This window comes from Rhinichthys klamathensis, unplaced genomic scaffold (genome assembly GCF_029890125.1).
Source record: "Rhinichthys klamathensis goyatoka isolate OS25496 unplaced genomic scaffold, OSU_Roscu_1.1 h1tg000087l_1, whole genome shotgun sequence".
Lineage (NCBI taxonomy): Eukaryota > Metazoa > Chordata > Actinopteri > Cypriniformes > Leuciscidae > Rhinichthys > Rhinichthys klamathensis.
In genome coordinates this window covers 788,303-810,935 of record NW_026606627.1, presented here as the reverse complement: position 1 = coordinate 810,935, position 22,633 = coordinate 788,303, and the positions used below count along the sequence as shown (strand labels likewise).

General features: G+C 40.2%; 1 protein-coding gene across 1 annotated transcript in view; it reads left to right on the top strand.

The window, feature by feature from the left end:
• hace1 (HECT domain and ankyrin repeat containing E3 ubiquitin protein ligase 1) overlaps positions 1-22,156 on the top strand; it is a 53,813-nt gene extending 31,657 nt beyond the window's left edge. The window contains exons 16-24 of the mRNA XM_056251627.1: positions 28-125; positions 7,197-7,284; positions 9,060-9,209; positions 12,365-12,561; positions 14,431-14,562; positions 19,870-19,968; positions 20,261-20,331; positions 21,695-21,808; positions 21,972-22,156. Coding sequence (XP_056107602.1) covers positions 28-125; positions 7,197-7,284; positions 9,060-9,209; positions 12,365-12,561; positions 14,431-14,562; positions 19,870-19,968; positions 20,261-20,331; positions 21,695-21,808; positions 21,972-22,074 — 1,052 coding nt within the window. The 3' untranslated portion in view covers positions 22,075-22,156. The remainder of the gene's footprint in view (positions 1-27; positions 126-7,196; positions 7,285-9,059; positions 9,210-12,364; positions 12,562-14,430; positions 14,563-19,869; positions 19,969-20,260; positions 20,332-21,694; positions 21,809-21,971) is intronic.
• The last annotated feature ends 477 nt before the right edge of the window (positions 22,157-22,633 follow it).

The window sequence follows — 22,633 nt, the reverse complement described above, 5'->3', positions numbered from 1 at the left end:
ATTCGTGTTTTTATCTTCTTCTTTCAGACTCTATATTCCGCAGCAGCTGCGAGGTTGTGTCGAAGTCCTCCAATGAGAAGCTCAAGCAAGGCATTGCCGTGCGGTTCCACGGTGAAGAGGGAATGGTAAGCGTGTTTTTGTCACACAGGAATATCTCTATCTTAAATCTTCTGGGACTTTCAGACATGTAGCCCGGTCAAAGAGAGGAAACCACAAACCAAACGAGGCCTCATTACACTGAGTCTACCACAGTTAGTGCTGTTGTTTGGCACGATGCAAAGTGCTAAAAGTATCATAATGGCAACAACCAATAATAGCAAGAGCTTTATAGCAAGTCTCCTCCACTGGATGAAAATAAACATAGGCATGTTCGTAAGATGTAAATACAGGGGAAACTCTAAAAATGAGAATATCGTGCAACATTTATTTCAGTAATTCAAATTGAAAGGTGAAACTAATATATTTAGTATATAACCAGTGTTTCCCCTTGGATTTTTTTTCAGCGGGGGGGTACTGCTAGTGTTGCGGAGCAGGCGTGTTACGGATACGTGGTGTACATTTTTTAGCAATCAAAAAGCATGTCTAATTAATTGAAATGGTGTATTATGAATCATTAAACGTATACAACATTTAAAAAAAAAATATGAAAAAAAATTTCACACTAATTCTTTGTTGTGTTTTTTCTGGTAATAAAATGAAGACATAAAACACAAATTTTATCATTTATCATCAATTTTAATCATATGAAATTAAATAAACTTTTTGTCAAATAACGTGCTGCACAATGAGCTTTACTGTTAAAATTAAAACATGGATTATTCCTAAAAAAATCAGTTTTGATGATAATTTATTTGGATTAGTGTTAGTATTATTACATTGGGACATATCTAAATTCTACTGTACAATGGTAATATATTTCTGTCAAGTTAAACCGAACTTTTATTTTGACGGGTTGCCGTGAAGACCTTTTGAGTTTGTGTGTTTATGTCGTAATGATAGTTTTTCTCAAATGAAGCGGTTAAATGATCACGAAGTGACTTTCGGAGTGGATCTAGAGCCTGGAGAGGAAGTTTATGCATTTGTGTCTTCAGATAGGCAAAAAAACAGCGCAAGCGTCACACGTGCTTCAGTGTGTGTGTGTGTGTGTGTGTGTGTGTGTGTGTGTGGTACGTTAAATGAAACTGCGCGTCGGCTGCACCATTCATTCACACAGAACAAGCAGGATTCGTATTTAAATAGTCTTTGTGTTTTAATATCCACACACACTTGTCTACATCGCGATTTGATTTCAAGTGTATACTGAACTGCTTTCTATTTATTCCTCAAAAGATTGACAAATTCCATGAAATTCCGTGTTATACAGTAAATTTCTTTTTTATGACTGGATTTCGTCAGCAATTTAGGGGGGGCGGGGGGGCGGGCCGCCCCCCCAAAACAATGGTAGGGGAAACACTGATAACTATTAGGGCTGTTAGTTAAACGCGTTATTAACGGCGTTAACGCAAACCCATTTTAACGGCGTTAATTTTTTTATCGCGCGATTAACGCTCTTTTTGGCCTAGCAAACTTTGTAGTTTTTTTCACATGCTTTTGCAACAGGTCGCGGCATGCGCGGCGCGGCGCTATGAAACCCATTCATTTCAATGGCTTGCACCCATAGACTGTAAAAAAAAAAAAAAAAAGCTTGCGAGGACGTTTTGAAAGCGCAAGCGGATCTAGCTAGACCGGAAACAAAACAATTTGGGCTTGCGAGCCGGCCAAATAGTAGGTTAACATTACGGTTTGAGTGGATGACGACGCGAGACGCCGAAATGTACGGAGCCCCTAAAGGGACGTGGTGGTGGTGGAAAACATTTTTGGATGGGAGAAATTTTTTTTTCAAATCTTTTGCGTTCCCTCGCAAAACCTGTTGGCAGCTCGGACAGACTCTTCCTGTTTAATGTCCCGCTGGCAGTGCTTCAGAGCTCCGTACGTTAATGGAGCGTTTCATAGTGTTTGAACTTGGACTCGAATATAAAGAAATACGGTCAGTGCTTAACTCAAGGTGTTCAGTGAAGTTGGCAATACAGCCGATAGGCTACACATAGGCTATTCGAACTTCCCGGATCAATATTCTTGAGCTAAACGTTGTTAAAACACACACGGCACCTATTTACAATCACAGTAAACCTAGACAACGAGCTACAACCCAATTCTCCTCAAAACGAGCTTTATAATATAAATTTGTCTTTAACCGGCCGATTGAGAGACAATCCGAATAAGGGACCGTCTGCAAAGTGCAAATCCCAAAACCCATCTGCACATTTTATATTATTTAACATATTCAATAGCTTCACTGTGATACACTGTAGGCTACTGTCACCACATTCAGTTCCAATAACTTTACCCTTTTTAGAAAAAATATTCAGTAACTTCACACTGTTATACAGTGTAATGACATCAAATTCAGTAAGCAAATATAATGCAAAAGCTATGGTTGTAACTATAATGTTAGCTGCGTACAGTGCCAATATAATTTGTGTAAAGAATAGGCCTACTTATTTTTTTTATGTGCAATTACTTCCCAAACTAAGTGTTGTATAACCAACATTAGAGCAGTGATGTGTGAACTAAATTTGGTGTGTTACAGTGTTGACAGGAGCCATCTTTGGAAAACAGTCTCGACTAGTCAAACCACGAACGACGTGCTAAGTGAGCTGAACTGTATGAATGGCGTTCGTGGTTTGATTAGTCGAGACTGTTTTCCAAAGATGGCTCCTGTCTGTATACACGAAGTGGACTGTCTTCATAAAATATCTTCTTATTAAACGGTCTGCACACTTACACAGTTCTCGATGCTTCGGTTTGCATGTAGGGACCCTCATTATGTTACTGTGTTCGTGTGGAGCTATTTTGAGCCTTGTTAGTGGTATTAACTAGCGATTTCTTTTTACTTATTAAATGCCCCCATTACTAGCGTTATACGCTAAACAGTTTTTAGAGATAAAACTCTTTACATTCGATTATCATGAAAACAAATCTCAGAGAACGGTTGACTAGGTACCAATGTTTTATTAGACCAAAGGTTCATTTTGCGCCGGAGTTCTCCTTTAAGGCTTTTCAATCCTAGCCTGGTCCCACCAGACTCTCGTACATTTCATTTGTACAGAGAGTAGGGCATCGCTCCATTGACAAGCGTTAACTTCCTTGAAGGCGGGTCCTCTGATGAAGTCTAAAACTATTGGATCTGCCCAGAGCCACTTTGGATCTGCCATAACCAATCGCTGACGTTTGGTCGTGAATTGCAAGTTATACAGTCAGAATTGTGTGATATAAAGTCAGAAACTACAGAAAAGTCAGTATGACGACTCAATCTAGCGCACGACAACAACGTCCTCGTTCTCAGCCACTCCCTCTGTTCGCTGATTGGCCCGGGACAAAATTGACCGGAGAAAACCAAAGAATACAGCACAATCGCAGACGTAGTCCTGAAGGAAAATGAAAATTGAGCGGAAGTACGTAGGAGGGCGGAGCCAGGCTATTTCAATCCGGCATTATGACCCACAAATATTATTGCTAGATTTTACTCCACTAAAAAGTCGTGTCAAAAACGTTTTGCGGAAGACGCGGCATTGGAATCTATTTCACACAATTCTGACTTTATAAACTCGCAATTCTGACTTTATAACTCGCAATTCTGACTTTATAAACTCACAATTCCGACTTTACATCTCGCAATTCCGACTTTATATCACACAATTCTGACTTTATATCACACAATTACGACTTTATAACTCACAATTCCGACTTTACATCTCGCAATTCCGACTTTACATCTCGCAATTCCGACTTTATATCACACAATTCTGACTTTATATCACACAATTCTGACTTTATAACTCACAATTCTGACTTTATAAACTCACAATTCCGACTTTACATCTCGCAATTCCGACTTTATATCACACAATTCTGACTTTATATCACACAATTACGACTTTATAACTCACAATTCCGACTTTACATCACACAATTCTGACTTTATATCACACAATTCCGACTTTATATCACACAATTCTGACTTTATATCACACAATTCTGACTTTATATCACACAAGTCTGACTTTACAACACACAATTCTGACTTTATAAACTCACAATTCCGACTTTATAACTCACAATTCCGACTTTACATCACACAATTCTGACTTTATATCTCACAATTCCGACTTTACATCTCGCAATTCCGACTTTACATCTCGCAATTCCGACTTTATATCACACAATTCCGACTTTATATCACACAATTCTGACTTTATATCACAATTCTGACTTTATAAACTCACAATTCTGACTTTATAACTCGCAATTCCGACTTTATATCACACAATTCTGACTTTATATCACAAAATTCTGACTTTATATCACACAATTCTGACTTTATAACTCACAATTCTGACTTTACATCACACAATTCTGACTTTATAACACACAATTCTGACTTTATAAACTCACAATTCCGACTTTACATCTCGCAATTCCGACTTTACATCTCGCAATTCTGACTTTATAACTCGCAATTCTGACTTTATATCACACAATTCTGACTTTATAACTCACAATTCTGACTTTATAACTCACAATTCCGACTTTATATCACACAATTCTGACTTTATATCACACAATTCTGACTTTATAACTCACAATTCTGACTTTATAACTCACAATTCCGACTTTATATCACACAATTCTGACTTTATATCACACAATTCTGACTTTATATCTCACAATTCCGACTTTACATCTCGCAATTCCGACTTTACATCTCGCAATTCCGACTTTATATCACACAATTCCGACTTTATATCACACAATTCTGACTTTATATCACAATTCTGACTTTATAAACTCACAATTCTGACTTTATAACTCGCAATTCCGACTTTATATCACACAATTCTGACTTTATATCACAAAATTCTGACTTTATATCACACAATTCTGACTTTATAACTCACAATTCTGACTTTACATCACACAATTCTGACTTTACATCACACAATTCTGACTTTATAACACACAATTCTGACTTTATAAACTCACAATTCCGACTTTACATCTCGCAATTCCGACTTTACATCTCGCAATTCTGACTTTATAACTCGCAATTCTGACTTTACATCTCGCAATTCCGACTTTACATCTCGCAATTCCGACTTTATATCACACAATTCTGACTTTATAACTCAAAATTCTGACTTTATAACTCACAATTCCGACTTTATATCACACAATTCTGACTTTATATCACAAAATTTTGACTTTATATCACACAATTCTGACTTTATAACTCGCAATTCCGACTTTACATCTCGCAATTCCGACTTTATATCACACAATTCCGACTTTATATCACACAATTCTGACTTTATATCACACAATTCCGACTTTATAACACACAATTCTGACTTTATAAACTCACAATTCCGACTTTACATCTCGCAATTCCGACTTTACATCTCGCAATTCCGACTTTATATCACGCAATTCCGACTTTACATCTCGCAATTCCGACTTTACATCTCGCAATTCCGACTTTACATCTCGCAATTCTGACTTTACATCTCGCAATTCCGACTTTACATCTCGCAATTCCGACTTTATATCACACAATTCCGACTTTACATCACACAATTCTGACTTTACATCACACAATTCTGACTTTATAACACACAATTCTGACTTTATAAACTCACAATTCCGACTTTACATCTCGCAATTCCGACTTTACATCTCGCAATTCTGACTTTATAACTCGCAATTCTGACTTTACATCTCGCAATTCCGACTTTACATCTCGCAATTCCGACTTTATATCACACAATTCTGACTTTATATCACACAATTCTGACTTTATAACTCACAATTCTGACTTTATAACTCACAATTCCGACTTTATATCACACAATTCTGACTTTATATCACAAAATTTTGACTTTATATCACACAATTCTGACTTTATAACTCGCAATTCCGACTTTACATCTCGCAATTCCGACTTTATATCACACAATTCCGACTTTACATCTCGCAATTCCGACTTTACATCTCGCAATTCTGACTTTACATCTCGCAATTCCGACTTTACATCTCGCAATTCCGACTTTATATCACACAATTCCGACTTTACATCACACAATTCTGACTTTACATCACACAATTCTGACTTTATAACACACAATTCTGACTTTATAAACTCACAATTCCGACTTTACATCTCGCAATTCCGACTTTACATCTCGCAATTCTGACTTTATAACTCGCAATTCTGACTTTACATCTCGCAATTCCGACTTTACATCTCGCAATTCCGACTTTATATCACACAATTCTGACTTTATATCACACAATTCTGACTTTATAACTCACAATTCTGACTTTATAACTCACAATTCCGACTTTATATCACACAATTCTGACTTTATATCACAAAATTTTGACTTTATATCACACAATTCTGACTTTATAACTCGCAATTCCGACTTTACATCTCGCAATTCCGACTTTATATCACACAATTCCGACTTTATATCACACAATTCTGACTTTATATCACACAATTCCGACTTTATAACACACAATTCTGACTTTATAAACTCACAATTCCGACTTTACATCTCGCAATTCCGACTTTACATCTCGCAATTCCGACTTTATATCACGCAATTCCGACTTTACATCTCGCAATTCCGACTTTACATCTCGCAATTCCGACTTTACATCTCGCAATTCTGACTTTACATCTCGCAATTCCGACTTTACATCTCGCAATTCCGACTTTATATCTCGCAATTCCGACTTTATATCACACAATTCTGACTTTATATCACACAATTCTGACTTTATATCACACAATTCTGACTTTATAAACTCACAATTCTGACTTTATAACTCGCAATTCCGACTTTATATCACACAATTCTGACTTTATATCACACAATTCTGACTTTATATCACACAATTCTGACTTTATATCACACAAGTCTGACTTTATAACTCGCGATTTTTACTTTTTATATCATGCAATTCCAAAATGTAAACTCGCAATTGTGAGAAAAAAAGTCAGAATTACCTTTTTTTTCTTTTTCTTTTTTCTGTGGCTTCCATAAGATCTAGGGTTGATGTCATGAATATCGTTATTCTGTCTTTTTTTTCAGGGTCAGGGTGTGGTCAGAGAGTGGTTTGACATTCTGTCCAATGAGATCATCAACCCGGACTATGCGCTGTTTACACAATCTGCCGATGGTAAATGACGTCATCTCTAAAATGCAGTGTAGTTCAAATGTTTGTCTCCCCTGTCAGGATCCCACTAGCCAACTTCATATTGTCCAGCTGCTCTTCTGAAACATCTTCTCTTCTGTCTGTAACACTCATCAGTTGATATGGAAATAGAGTGACAAAAAACTGTAAAGAAAAAATAAGGATGCAATTCATAAAGTTCCCCTTTGAATGGGTGTAATATGGATTTGATTTTTTACAGAAATACAATACAAATTCTATGTGCATGTTTAGTTTCAATGAAAAAAACATTTACATTCTATCCACCTCATTTTGTAAAGTGGAAGCTATTTTTTGTGACTTTCCGATTCATTAGCCTTCATTATTCAATAACTGGAAGAATAGCTAAATGCTTTAAATGAAAAAAATAATTTGCGCTACAAACCAGCGTGTGCAATAATACATTTAAAAATATATAACAAATAACAGTTTGCAATAGCACGCAGCATGACAGACAGTTTTTGTACAGCTCAAATAACTGGAGGTGATGAGACCGGAAGTACAAATGTCCACTCCCGCTCTTACGTTAAAAATAAGGTGGATAAACATACAAGTGCAGGAAAATCCACTGGATTGAACAATCACCATGGAAGAGTCTGCGTTTACCATGTTGCTCTTGAAGAGGGAAAAGTTTGGAGCTGATCTGGCTCAGCAAGCAATTCTGCGTTTAAAAGACGTCTAATAGCGTCCAAACACAGCCCAGACGTCTAGGCTAAAACAAGGCACAATTTGGACTGTCAGAGAAAATTCAATAGACGTCTAAACCATATCCCAAGAAAAGACTATAGTCATCAATTAGATCACAAAGAAATTAAATGAGTGAAGAAATGAAACCAAACACCTTGTGACTGTGCTTACATGAAGGAATATCACACATCTCGCAAGTTATTCTGGCAAAGACGACATGGAACCAAATTGAAGGTTATTTTGGCTAAGAGTGTGTTGCTCATAGCCGGACTATATCAGGTCTATGGTTAACCGAGACGGTGAAATGACGGCTATTGCTTGCTGGGGGTGATCTGAGCCAGACGAGACCGAGAAGGCTTCTCTCAGTGTGGGGAAAGCTCATTGGTCCCTGTCAAAGGGCAGCTTGATGTTATCTGAGGGCCATGAACTCTGCTGGGACTCGCTGAGGACATTACCATCACCCGCTGAGAGATGTGCCACAGAGTCTTTAAGTCAAGTCATCCTCATTTATATAGCGCTTTTAGCAATGGAGATTGTTTCAAAGCTGCTTTACAGAGATAAACATATAATTTAAGGTAACAGAGATTGGTTTTTGATTGATTCACTTCCGTCGAAATGATCATTTGTTATTAAATTAGGGGCCGCTAAGACGACACCGTTCTCTCTACACAGACATTAAACGCGAACCTGTGATAAACGCTGATGCCGTTCACATGCGCATTAAGGATTTATTCTATAGTTATGTGCGTTTGAATATAAGTGTACAGGTTTGTAATTCCCTACAAACCATGCCTAAACAAACTACTTGTCTTGCCTATACATTTTGATACAGAATTTTATTTTATTTTATGAACGACTTTAAATGAACGACTTCAAATCAGCAAAGAGAGATTGGCTAGTGGGAATCCGCCTTCAGAAGAATCATCTCCTCTGGGATTTATGCAGAAATAGATAACATTCCCTTCCCTTCTCAGATACACTATGTTGTGTTTAAATATGTATACATGTGTTTTGCATGTGTATGCATGGATTATTTTTTTTTTTTTCATTTACAGGTACCACGTTTCAACCCAACAGTAATTCCTCTGTAAATCCAGACCATCTGAACTACTTCCGATTTGCTGGTCAAATCCTGGGTCTGGCTCTCTATCATCGACAGCTGGTGAACATCTACTTCACACGCTCCTTTTACAAGCACATACTGGGTAACACACTCCACTCTCAGAGTCACTCTGTGTCAGCACATTTCTATTTACATTGACTCTGTTTGTTGAACTTGTTCTTGCATGCATATGTGTACAGATGAACTTGTATAGACATGCTTGATGCGCTTTAATCAACTCAATACATGGTCATCAGGGTTTGAAATTAACACCTGCTAAATTCGGGTAAAAATCAACTGTGGCGGGAAACGCTGTCAAATCACGAGCCAATTTGGCGTGTTACTAAACTTATTATGTTTACTCTGCTGGGGAAGTTCGTGCAAGCCCAATCTGCGCAGATTTAGCGCAAATACTCAACTCGTGAGTCTTCATGATATATTAAAAATGGTGTATTGCTCAGGATCTGCACATATCTGGCTTACTTGAACACACACGTCACTAAGCAACAAATAACGGTGCGCTTGTTCATTTGCACTGAAGCAATAGCGAAGATTAAAAAGCTTTTGATTAACAGACATTGTTATTTTCCAACATCCTACATTTTTAGATGTTCTTTGTACTGTATTGATCTGTCCATCGAAAACACAATTATGGTGATGAGGATGAAAGAGAAAGGGAGGAGATGCTGGATGACAGGTTTTTGTTTGAATAAGAAATGAATGTATGAAATCAATTTTATTATATATATATATATATACACTCACCGGCCACTTTATTAGGTACCCCATGCTAGTAACGGGTTGGACCCCCTTTTGCCTTCAGAACTGCCTTAATTCTTCGTGGCATAGATTCAACAAGGTGCTGGAAGCATTCCTCAGGGAGTTTGGTCCATATTGACATGATGGCATCACACAGTTGCCGCAGATTTGTCGGCTGCACATCCATGATGCGAATCTCCCGTTCCACCACATCCCAAAGATGCTCTATTGGGTTGAGATCTGGTGACTGTGGAGGCCATTTTAGTACAGTGAACTCATTGTCATGTTCAAGAAACCAATTTGAAATGATTAGAGCTTTGTGACATGGTGGAAGTAGCCATCAGAGGAGGGGTACATGGTGGCCATAAAGGGATGGACATGGTCAGAAACAATGCTCAGGTAGGCCGTGGCATTTAAACGATGCCCAATTGGCACTAAGGGGCCTAAAGTGTGCCAGGAAAACATCCCGCACACCATTACACCACCACCACCAGCCTGCACAGTGGTAACAAGGCATGATGGTTCCATGTTCTCATTCTGTTTACGCCAAATTCTGACTCTAACATCTGAATGTCTCAACAGAAATCGAGACTCATCAGACCAGGCAACATTTTTCCAGTCTTCAACTGTTCAATTTTGGTGAGCTCTTGCAAATTGTAGCCTCTTTTTCCTATTTGTAGTGGAGATGAGTGGTACCCGGTGGGGTCTTCTGCTGTTGTAGCCCATCCGCCTCAAGGTTGTGCGTGTTGTGGCTTCACAAATGCTTTGCTGCATACCTCGGTTGTAACGAGTGGTTATTTCAGTCACTGTTGCCCTTCTATCAGCTCGAACCAGTCTGGCCATTCTCCTCTGACCTCTGGCATCAACAAGGCATTTCCGCCCACAGAACTGCCGCTCACTGGATGTTTTTTCTTTTTCGGACCATTCTCTGTAAACCCTAGAGATGGTTGTGCGTGAAAATCCCAGTAGATTAGCAGTTTCTGAAATACTCAGACCAGCCCTTCTGGCACCAACAATCATGCCACGTTCAAAGTCACTCAAATCACCTTTCTTCCCCATACTGATGCTCGGTTTGAACTGCAGGAGATTGTCTTGACCATGTCTACATGCCTAAATGCACTGAGTTGCCGCCATGTGATTGGCTGCTTAGAAATTAAGTGTTAACGAGCAGTTGGACAGGTGTACCTAATAAAGTGGCCGGTGAGTGTATATATATATATATATATATACCGTAAAACTTCAAATAATAGCCGAGTCCCAAATAGACGCCCGTCTCTTTTACACGCCTGGTGTGGCTGCAGGTTTGGGTAAATAAAGGCCGGTCTCAAATAGAGCCCGGGTCTGTTTTTTAGTTTCGGGTTGTATTTAATCTTCTAAAACCTTCAGATCGTCCGCTTTTTGGCGGCCGCCAAAGCAAATTTTTGGCCCTCCAAAGCCTTTTTTGATCGATGAGTGATGTAGAATAGAATGACTGCTGCGCATAACGAGCAGAGAGAGAGAGAGAGAGAGCGAGCGCCCCGGCCGCGCGCGCGCACTCTCCCGTCTTCAAACACCACGAGCGCTGTCTTGCTCTCTCTCCCTTGCGCATATTAATCAAAATCAATTGATGCGATAGTAAAAGGTCGGAAGACCGCAGTTTCACGTGGAGCATTTGGAGATGTTTAGAGATTAGAGACTCTAGGCCTGTACACTCAATGAACAACATCTCAACACTAAATTATAAAGGCCTGTCTCATATAGACGCCTGTCTCAAATACAAGCCGGTGCAGTTCGACTATTTGGGAAAAGAAAAGCCCGGGCTACTATTTGAAGTTTTACGGTATATATATACACTCACCTAAAGGATTACTAGGAACACCTGTTCAATTTCTCATTAATGCAATTATCTAATCAACCAATCACATGGCAGTTGCTTCAATGCATTTAGGGGTGTGGTCCTGGTCAAGACAATCTCCTGAACTCCAAACTGAATGTCAGAATGGGAAAGAAAGGTGATTTAAGCAATTTTGAGCGTGGCATGGTTGTTGGTGCCAGACGGGCCGGTCTGAGTATTTCACAATCTGCTCAGTTACTGGGATTTTCACGCACAACCATTTCTAGGGTTTACAAAGAATGGTGTGAAAAGGGAAAAACATCCAGTATGCGGCAGTCCTGTGGGCGAAAGGGGGTCAAACACAGTATTAGTATGGTGTTCCTAATAATCCTTTAGGTGAGTGTATATAAAAAGCTGTGATGCAGTTAATCTGGTTTATATCTTTTTTTTTTTTTTTTAGGGGGCTAGTAGAAGTTCTGGCTGGCCGGTAACTTAAACATTTAGTACCCTGATGGTCATTGTCATTGCGCATGATTACAAGCACAAGAATCAGAAATTGTCAAATGCATCATGTACCCAATAAGCCACAAACTGATTAAGCCAGTTTCACGGTTTGTAGAGTGGGAAAATAATGTGCATATAAACAAGCATCACGTGTTAAAATGTGTTGTGTGTGATCTTCGCAGGCATCCCAGTGAGCTATCAGGATGTGTCGTCCATTGACCCAGAGTATGCTAAAAATCTTCAGTGGATCCTGGACAATGACATCAGTGATCTTGGCCTTGAGCTCACCTTTTCCGTGGAGACGGATGTGTTCGGAAACATGGAAGAGTTCCCGCTCAAACCAGGAGGAACTGCCATTCAGGTCACCCAAGACAACAAGGTAATAGACTGTAAAAAAAAAAAAAACTTGTGCCGCGCGAGGATGTTTTGAAAGCGCAAGCGGATCTAGCTAGACCGGAAACAAAACAACAGGCACGCCGCACACACTTGTTTGGCCTTGCGAGCTGGACAAATAGTAGGTTAACATTACGTTTTGAGTGGATGACGAGCGCGAGACGCCGAAATGGATCCCAATAAGATTCTGAATGGAAAGTTTACTTTTAAAAAGTTGCCAAATGGTTCCATTGACGAGACCAAAGTGATCTGTGTGTGTTGTCGTTGTGAACTGAGCTATCATCATCACAGCACGTCCAGTCTGAAACACCACTTGATGATGGCCAAGCACACACACACACACACACACACACACAGCTAATGCAAATTCTCCGCCCCCTCGTCAGTATTTCTTTCACCCTTTTATTGATGGACAGTGTTACACTGTGTGGGAGATTATTTGCTCCAAGTGAGAATGTTAGTGTGAAATTGAACAGTCTATGCCAGTGTTGTTTTCAATAAAAAACATTTGCACAAAGCAAGCCGATCCACTTTTCCATGTTGATAAGAGCATTAAAATTAGAAAAATAATGGGACAAAAAGAAATCAAGAGACATTTAGAATAGATCAAAATGTGCGATTAATCGCAAGTTAACTATGACATTAATGTGATTAATCGCGATTAAATATTTTAATTGTTTGACAGCACTAATATATATATAGGTGTGTCATTGTTTTCGGTTAGAAGTGTCTCAGTTCTCTTTTATAGTCAAGTAAACTATATGTGAGTCGAGACAAATCCTGATTTGTCATTTAGAGCATTTATTTGCATAAAATAGCAGTTGGTTAAAATGGTAACACTTTACGATAAGGTTCATTAGTTAACATTAGTTAACTACCTTAGTTAACATAAACTAAGAATGAACAATACTTCTACAGCATTTATTAATCTTAGTTAATATTAATTGCAACATTTACTAATACATTATTAAAATCAAAGGTTGTATTAACATTAGTTAATGCACTGTGAACTAACATGAACAGCTGTATTTTTATTAACTAACATTAACAAAGATTAATAAATACTGTAACAAATGTATTGCTTATTGTTAGTTCATGGTAGTTAATTAACTAATGTTTACTAATGAACCTTATTGTAGTGTTACCGTTTTAGTGTTACTGAAAACATATTTGTGGCATGTTTAAATCAAACCGTTGGAATCATCTGTAGGGAACATTGGGGTAAGATGAGCCAATTACCAGGCTAGTTAAAGGGGTCATCGGATGCAAAATTCACTTGTATATGGTGTTTGCATATAAGTGTGTGTTTGCAGTGTGTGGACACAACCACCATACAATGAGAAAAATCCATTCACTCCTTTTTTTTTTTTTTTTTTTATCCTCAAAAAGCCTTAACACTCATATGTCATATAATATGTCATATAATGAGCAGTTGCTCATTATCATTTAAAGAGACATGCACTGAAACAGGTCGCTGTGAACAGAGCTGTTTTTGAGGAGGTAAAAAGGGAGTCGTTTTACATGAAGACCCTAAATAATCATCCCAACTTTTGGAAAATGGGCATCCGATGACCCCTTTAGTATTCATTACATTTGAAGCTAGTTGTGTCTCTTTCTAACCATCATGTTTTAAATAATTTCCCTCATTAAAAACTTTTACACATGAAATCAAGGTACTTTAGAAAAAGATGAATTGTAGTTTTCAAAAAGCAGTTTAAATCATTTACATGAGTTTTTTTGTTGGTGGTATTCGCCCTCTTTTTAGTCACCCAAGACTACTGAGTACAAAGCGCTCTCTCTGTGGTTGTGAAGAAGTGAATGATGGTTTGATTTGTGCTGTTTCTGTGTGTGTCAGGAGGAGTATGTGCAGCTGGTGACGGAGCTCAGGATGACCCGAGCCATTCAGCCGCAGATCAATGCTTTCCTGCAGGGCTTTCACACTTTCATCCTTCCCTCGCTCATACAGCTCTTTGATGAATATGAGCTGGTCAGTGGATTCCTCCTCTCATCTCTGCATGAGACTCATGCAAAGATCTCTTTATATTCTCATGTTGCATTTTCCATTTGGAGTTTCTCTCTGCTGTTTTTCTTTCCTGTGCTCACTGAAGAAAAGAACAAATCATAGTATGTTTTGTAGTATGGATTAAGACGATAGAGCTGAGCACCAGTTAAATGAGCAGGTTAATTAGTTCTTTCAAACACATCCTGTATATATATATACGATTCATCCACAACATAAACATTATATTAGCACTTGCATTTGCACTGCTATTGCTGTGAAAGCACAAGTAAACTGGAATCAAGACACACGGTTACTTAACCAGACGCGATGCGATTGCAGCGACAAGCAATTTGTCTGTCTACCTCAGATGTGACACCACAAAATCAATTAAAAAGCACAGCCAATCAGAAGAGCGTGTGGGCGGAGTCTCTCTGCAAGAGCACTGCACTCGTAACCAAATAAATAAAAAACCACAGCCAATCAGAAGAGAGTGTGGACGGAGTCTCTCCAAGTGCTCTGGACTTGCAACCAAAACAATTAAAAACCACAGCCAATCAGAAGAGAGTGTGGGTGGAGTCTCTCCCTAAGTGCACTGCACTCGCAACCAAATCAATCAAAAACCACAGCCAATCAGAAGAGCGTGTGGGCGGAGTCTCTCCAAGCGCACTGCACTGGTAACCAAATCAATAAGAAACCATAGCCAATCAGAAGAGCGTGTGGGCGGAGTCTCTCTGCAAGCGCACTGCACTCGTAACCAAACAATTAAAAACCACAGCCATTCAGAAGAGCGTGTGGGCGGAGTCTCTCCAAGCGCACTGCACTCGTAACCGAATCAATCAAAAACCACAGCCAATCAGAAGAGAGTGTTGTCGGAGTCTCTCCAAGTGCTCTGGACTTGCAACCAAAACAATTAAAAACCACAGCCAATCAGAAGAACGTGTGGGGGTGGAGTCTCTCCCTAAGTGCACTGCACTCGCAACCAAATCAATCAAAAACCACAGCCAATCAGAAGAGCGTGTGGGCGGAGTCTCTCCCTAAGTGCACTGCACTCGCAACCAAATCAATCAAAAACCACAGCCAATCAGAAGAGCGTGTGGGCGGAGTCTCTCCAAGCGCACTGCACTCGTAACCAAATCAATAAGAAACCATAGCCAATCAGAAGAGCGTGTGGGCGGAGTCTCTCTGCAAGCGCACTGCACTCGTAACCGAATCAATCAAAAACCACAGCCAATAAGAAGAGCGTGTGGGAGGAGTCTCTCCAAGTGCTCTGGACTCACAACCAAATCAATCAAAAATCACAGCCAATCAGAAGAGCGTGTGGGAGGAGTCTCTCCAAGTGCTCTGGACTCACAACCAAATCAATCAAAAACCACAGCCAATCAGAAGAGCGTGTGGGCGGAGTCTCTCCAAGTGCTCTGGACTCACAACCAAACAATTAAAAACCACAGCCATTCAGAAGAGCGTGTGGGCGGAGTCTCTCCAAGCGCACTGCACTCGTAACCGAATCAATCAAAAACCACAGCCAATCAGAAGAGAGTGTTGTCGGAGTCTCTCCAAGTGCTCTGGACTTGCAACCAAAACAATTAAAAACCACAGCCAATCAGAAGAACGTGTGGGGGTGGAGTCTCTCCCTAAGTGCACTGCACTCGCAACCAAATCAATCAAAAACCACAGCCAATCAGAAGAGCGTGTGGGCGGAGTCTCTCCAAGCGCACTGCACTCGTAACCAAATCAATAAGAAACCATAGCCAATCAGAAGAGCGTGTGGGCGGAGTCTCTCTGCAAGCGCACTGCACTCGTAACCAAACAATTAAAAACCACAGCCATTTAGAAGAGCGTGTGGGCGGAGTCTCTCCAAGCGCACTGCACTCGTAACCGAATCAATCAAAAACAACAGCCAATAAGAAGAGCGTGTGGGAGGAGTCTCTCCAAGTGCTCTGGACTCACAACCAAATCAATCAAAAATCACAGCCAATCAGAAGAGCGTGTGGGAGGAGTCTCTCCAAGTGCTCTGGACTCACAACCAAATCAATCAAAAACCACAGCCAATCAGAAGAGCGTGTGGGCGGAGTCTCTCCAAGTGCTCTGGACTCACAACCAAACAATTAAAAACCACAGCCATTCAGAAGAGCGTGTGGGCGGAGTCTCTCCAAGCGCACTGCACTCGTAACCGAATCAATCAAAAACCACAGCCAATAAGAAGAGCGTGTGGGAGGAGTCTCTCCAAGTGCTCTGGACTCACAACCAAATCAATCAAAAACCACAGCCAATAAGAAGAGCGTGTGGGAGGAGTCTCTCCAAGTGCTCTGGACTCACAACCAAACAATTAAAAACCACAGCCATTCAGAAGAGCGTGTGGGCGGAGTCTCTCCAAGCGCACTGCACTCGTAACCGAATCAATCAAAAACCACAGCCAATAAGAAGAGCGTGTGGGAGGAGTCTCTCCAAGTGCTCTGGACTCACAACCAAATCAATCAAAAACCACAGCCAATAAGAAGAGCGTGTGGGAGGAGTCTCTCCAAGTGCTCTGGACTCACAACCAAACAATCAAAAACCACAGCCAATAAGAAGAGCGTGTGGGAGGAGTCTCTCCAAGTGCTCTGGACTCACAACCAAATCAATCAAAAACCACAGCCAATCAGAAGAGCGTGTGGGTGGAGTCTCTCTCTAAGTGCACTGCACTCACAACCAAATCAATCAAAAACCACAGCCAATCAGAAGAGCGTGTGGCCGGAGTCTCTGCAAGCGCACTGCACTTGTAACCAAATCAATAAAAACCACAGCCAATCAGAAGAACCTGTGGGGGTGGAGTCTCTCCCTAAGTGCACTGCACTCGCAACCAAATCAATCAAAAACCACAGCCAATCGGAAGAGCATGTGGGCGGAGTCTCTCCAAGCGCACTGCACTCGTAACCAAATCAATCAGAAACCACAGCCAATAAGAAGAGCGTGTGGGAGGAGTCTCTCAAAGTGCTCTGGACTCACAACCAAATCAATCAAAAACCACAGCCAATCAGAAGAGCGTGTGGGCGGAGTCTCTCCAAGTGCACTGCACTCGTAACCAAATCAATAAAAAACACAGCCAATCAGAAGAACCTGTGGGGGTGGAGTCTCTCTCTAAGTGCACTGCACTCACAACCAAATCAATCAAAAACCACAGCCAATCAGAAGAGCGTGTGGCCGGAGTCTCTGCAAGCGCACTGCACTCGTAACCAAATCAATAAGAAACCACAGCCAATCAGAAGAGCGTGTGGGCGGAGTCTCTCTGCAAGCGCACTGCACTTGTAACCAAATCAATAAAAACCACAGCCAATCAGAAGAACCTGTGGGGGCGGAGTCTCTCTGCAAGTGCACTGCACTCACAACCAAATCAATCAAAAACCACAGCCAATCAGAAGAGCGTGTGGCCGGACTCTCTTTGCAAGCGCACTGCACTCGTAACCAAATCAATAAAAAACCACAGCCAATCAGAAGAGTGTGTGGGCGGAGTCTCTCTGCAAGCGCACTGCACTTGTAACCAAATCAATAAAACCACAGCCAATCAGAAGAGTGTGTGGGCGGAGTCTCTCTGCAAGCGCACTGCACTTGTAAACAAATCAATAAAACCACAGCCAATCAGAAGAGTGTGTGGGCGGAGTCTCTCTGCAAGCGCACTGCACTTGTAACCAAATCAATAAAACCACAGCCAATCAGAAGAGTGTGTGGGCGGAGTCTCTCTGCAAGCGCACTGCACTTGTAAACAAATCAATAAAAACCACAGCCAATCAGAAGAGTGTGTGGGCGGAGTCTCTCTGCAAGCGCACTGCACTTGTAACCAAATCAATAAAAACCACAGCCAATCAGAAGAGTGTGTGGGCGGAGTCTCTCTGCAAGCGCACTGCACTTGTAACCAAATCAATAAAAACCACAGCCAATCAGAAGAGTGTGTGGGCGGAGTCTCTCTGCAAGCGCACTGCACTTGTAACCAAATCAATAAAAACCACAGCCAATCAGAAGAGCGTGTGGGCGGAGTCTCTCCAAGCGCACTGCACTCGTAACCAAATCAATAAAAACCACAGCGAATCAGAAGAGCGTGTGGGCGGAGTCTCTCCAAGCGCACTGCACTCGTAACCAAATCAATAAAAACCACAGCCAATCAGAAGAGCGTGTGGGCGGAGTCTCTCCAAGCGCACTGCACTCGTAACCAAATCAATAAAAAACCACAGCCAATCAGAAGAGCGTGTGGGCGGAGTCTCTCTGCAAGCGCACTGCACTCACAACCAAATCAATCAAAAACCACAGCCAATCAGAAGAGTGTGTGGGCGGAGTCTCTCCAAGTGCACTGCACTCGTAACCAAATAATTGTTACATTTAAAAATTAAAAATACAAACTGAGTGACTGAAACAATCTTTGTCAAAGAATACACGTTTGTTCACACTGAGTTTACAGTTTAAACAGTTTTGTTTACTTTAATTTATTTTCAATATCTAAGGTAAATTATCTATTGTAACTTTAAATATAGCTGCAAAGGTCATGCAAAATGATATTCAAACTCACGTTAAATTCATTTAACATTAAATAAAGCACAAAATCAGTACCCGAGATTATCATTGTCATACTTTATACTTTACATTTCTAAAATAGAGTCGTCGCGTATTGCCGTCGTGTCTGGTTTGGACAAAACTCAGATTAAAAGGTGCCGCTTATCGTGTGTGACGTTGTGAATACACCGTTGCCGTAACAACACACTACAAAATCCTAAACAGTCTCTAAAATAGAGAAACATAACATCTGACGTGTGAAGAATTCACAACACAGTAAGTAAACAACTACAACAAAATAATGATATGCTGTTATAGGAGCTCAGGTTTTCACTAGGTTGGTTTTACATGTTGACTTTTATTTTGATAAATGTTTTATATGTTGATAAATGTTTATACATTTTTCAAAATCTCTGTAAATTAGGTTAATATTTTTGATAAAGTCAGCATGAAAGGGAAGTTACGCTGGTATTTTCTTCTCTAGTGTGCCGTATATCCGAGTGAAACGCTTCTGGAACAAGAACAAATGTGGGCGGGGCTTGATTGTGTCTGTGGGGAATTGATTGGATGGTTGTGGTTTGCTATTGGTGGACATCATGTGAGTGACAGGTTATAGCCCCGCCCTCGTTGTCAGAATATTAATATTTTGAGTGAACTGTTTCTTTAAAAGTAGTTAGGAATGCCTAAATCAGAGCCTGTGTGTGTTTATCTGCTGCGGATGCTTGATGGCATTGCGTGTGTGTGTGTGTGTGTGTGTGTGTGTGTGAGTAGGAGCTGCTGTTGTCAGGCATGCCTGAAATCGATGTGATGGACTGGAAGAGGAACACAGAGTACACTAGTGGATATGACCTGCAGGAGCCTGTGATACAGGTATCCCATCAGCACAACTATAATTCTCTTCAGGGAAGAAATATTATCAACTTTTACACATCACAGCATACACATTTATTAATAGTGAGAGCACTTGTCAGAGATAGCAACGATAGTAATGGCTGAATAAAGTTAATTGTTACACTTTTTTTTTAATGCTGCAGCGATTAAAAACAATACATAAAAATGTATCAGTTCACAAATATCTGCTGTTTTATAGTTTCAGTGATGTTATAGGCCAGCCTGTGTCAGCCAGACTACAGTTACAGACTTACATGCGTCTCTGTTACAGTGGTTTTGGGAAGTGGTTGAAAATCTCACTCAAGAAGAAAGAGTCCTCCTCCTGCAGTTTGTTACAGGAAGGTGCGTATCGATATTTCCTCAAGCTGTATTCAGGCTTTTAAAACAGGGAATGCTGTATAAATATTGTCAGAGAGTAACTATTAAGCATTTATAAGCTTGTGACACTTATAGGGTACAATAGTGACTTCGTTCCTTCCTGATACTAAGCTTGAAGTTTTTCTCTCTCTCCAAATTTTCTGCCTTAAAAGAAAAAATGTCTGAGAAAAAGAGGGAGAAAATGGAGAAGGAGAATTCTTTGGTGTCACAGTTTTAAGGATGGTTGCATGCTTTGTAAATCCATTACATGCTAAATGTTTTCAGAATTTATTTTTATTTTTTATGTTCTTGATGTTGTGTTTGGGCTCTACTAGAACAGGTTTTCATGCTTGAATGTTCAATAAACACATTATTTCCTCATATTCTCCATTGTTGCGGCTCCTCTCTTCCCAGTCTGTCAGTAACGCTCTGTTTACTTCCTGTCTCTGTGAAGCCCCTCCTTCTGAAAAGCACACTGTGCTCTGATTGGTCGGCTGGAGCAGTGTGTTGTGATTGGTCGAGCGTTTCGAGTGTGTTTGGGAAATGTCCCGCCCCTTTCCATAACCACCAGTTTAACACACTACTAACTAACTCAACCAGGCCCCGCCCCTTTATTCTGCGTATTAATTATTATAATGAGGAATATTGAGACATGTTCGTTCCCGGGAGAAACTCAAGACTACAATGGAGGCGTTTCAGGAGTTCAGAAACACTGACACTGATATAGAGAATCTTAGAGAATCTCCTTCATTTTACATAAATGTTATTTTCTAGACATTACTGTGAAGTATTGTTAAAATTAGCTATTACAGTTATTCCCTGTTAAAATAGTGTATTTTAGTGTTTTGTTTCCCTCCCACAAAACAATTAAACCTTGTTATAGCAGAAAAAAATAATGAAAATTAATAATAAAAAAAGAAAAGTTCTATAGTTTTTTTTTTCCCTTTGCTTAAAATATTTTATAGACTACAAATACCTTTTTTTTGTGAGGAAAGTCACTTATTATGTACAATAGTAATACTAACATATATAATTACAAATGATGTAAATCCCTGATACAGTAATTCAGTAAAAAATCCATGAACATTTATGAATTTACACTATTTAAGACTGATCTAAGTAACCCCCAGTTTAACACACTACTAACTAACTCAACCAGGCCCCGCCCCTTTATTCTGCGTATTAATTATTTAAATGAGGAATATTGTGACGTATTCCTTCCCGAAACTCAAGACTACAATGGAGGCGTTTCAGGAGTTCAGAAACACTGACACTGATATAGAGGAGAACTGGAGCTTTTCCAGGCTCAAACAGCAACATAATCCCCTTTTTTCTTTTCGTCTAACAGTTCAAGAGTCCCTCACGGAGGATTTGCTTTCCTGATGGGCGGCAGTGGTCTCCAGAAGTTTACTATCGCCGCTGTGCCCTACACATCAAACCTACTGCCTACCTCTAGCACATGGTGAGCCGTGAGGACAGTGCTGTTCAGCTCTAGAGGGCACTGTGGCTCTGCTCTGAACACAATGATGAACAACAGGGACAGGAACAAAGAATAACACATACAAAAAAAGTGCATGCAATGAAACCAGTGTGACTCTCACTTACCTATCTCTCTGTTCTCCCAGCATTAACATGCTGAAACTCCCAGAATACCCCAGCAAGGACGTCCTGCGTGATCGTTTGCTGGTTGCACTGCATTGTGGGAGTTACGGATACACCATGGCGTGACGCGGGCGTTTGCGTTTGCTGAGACTTCTGCTGTATGGACACACAACGCACACACGACTCAGTTCAGGGATTCTTTAAATTTCGAGTCTATGACTAGGACACGAGTGGAGAACGACACGAGCTCATGAGGTCACGACACTCCAGGCGCCGAGGCCGGTTTGCATGTATGAAAACAAGTCCAGGTCACATTTCACCATCAATTCCAAATAAGAAATTATATTTTGCGTAAAGAAAATTAAGCCTTTTTAGGGCCTTTAAGATTTATTTTATATATTCCCATTGCTGTAATAGTCATGTTTTCTGTATTACATCAAAAACCATTACTATTTTACATTTTCTTTCTTATTAAAATGAGCATAAATTATCAAGATAGATAAAAACTTGACTTTTTGTTTGTTGTTGATGTTTTTCCACAAAATGTAATTTGTCTTGAAAATACACTATGCATTTAAATATTTCTTTTTTCATTTTTTGGTGAAATATGACCCACGTATGTTCTTGACCGGTTTCATAAGATCCTCTCTTATGGTCTGTTGGATTCATTCATGCAAAAGTCAGT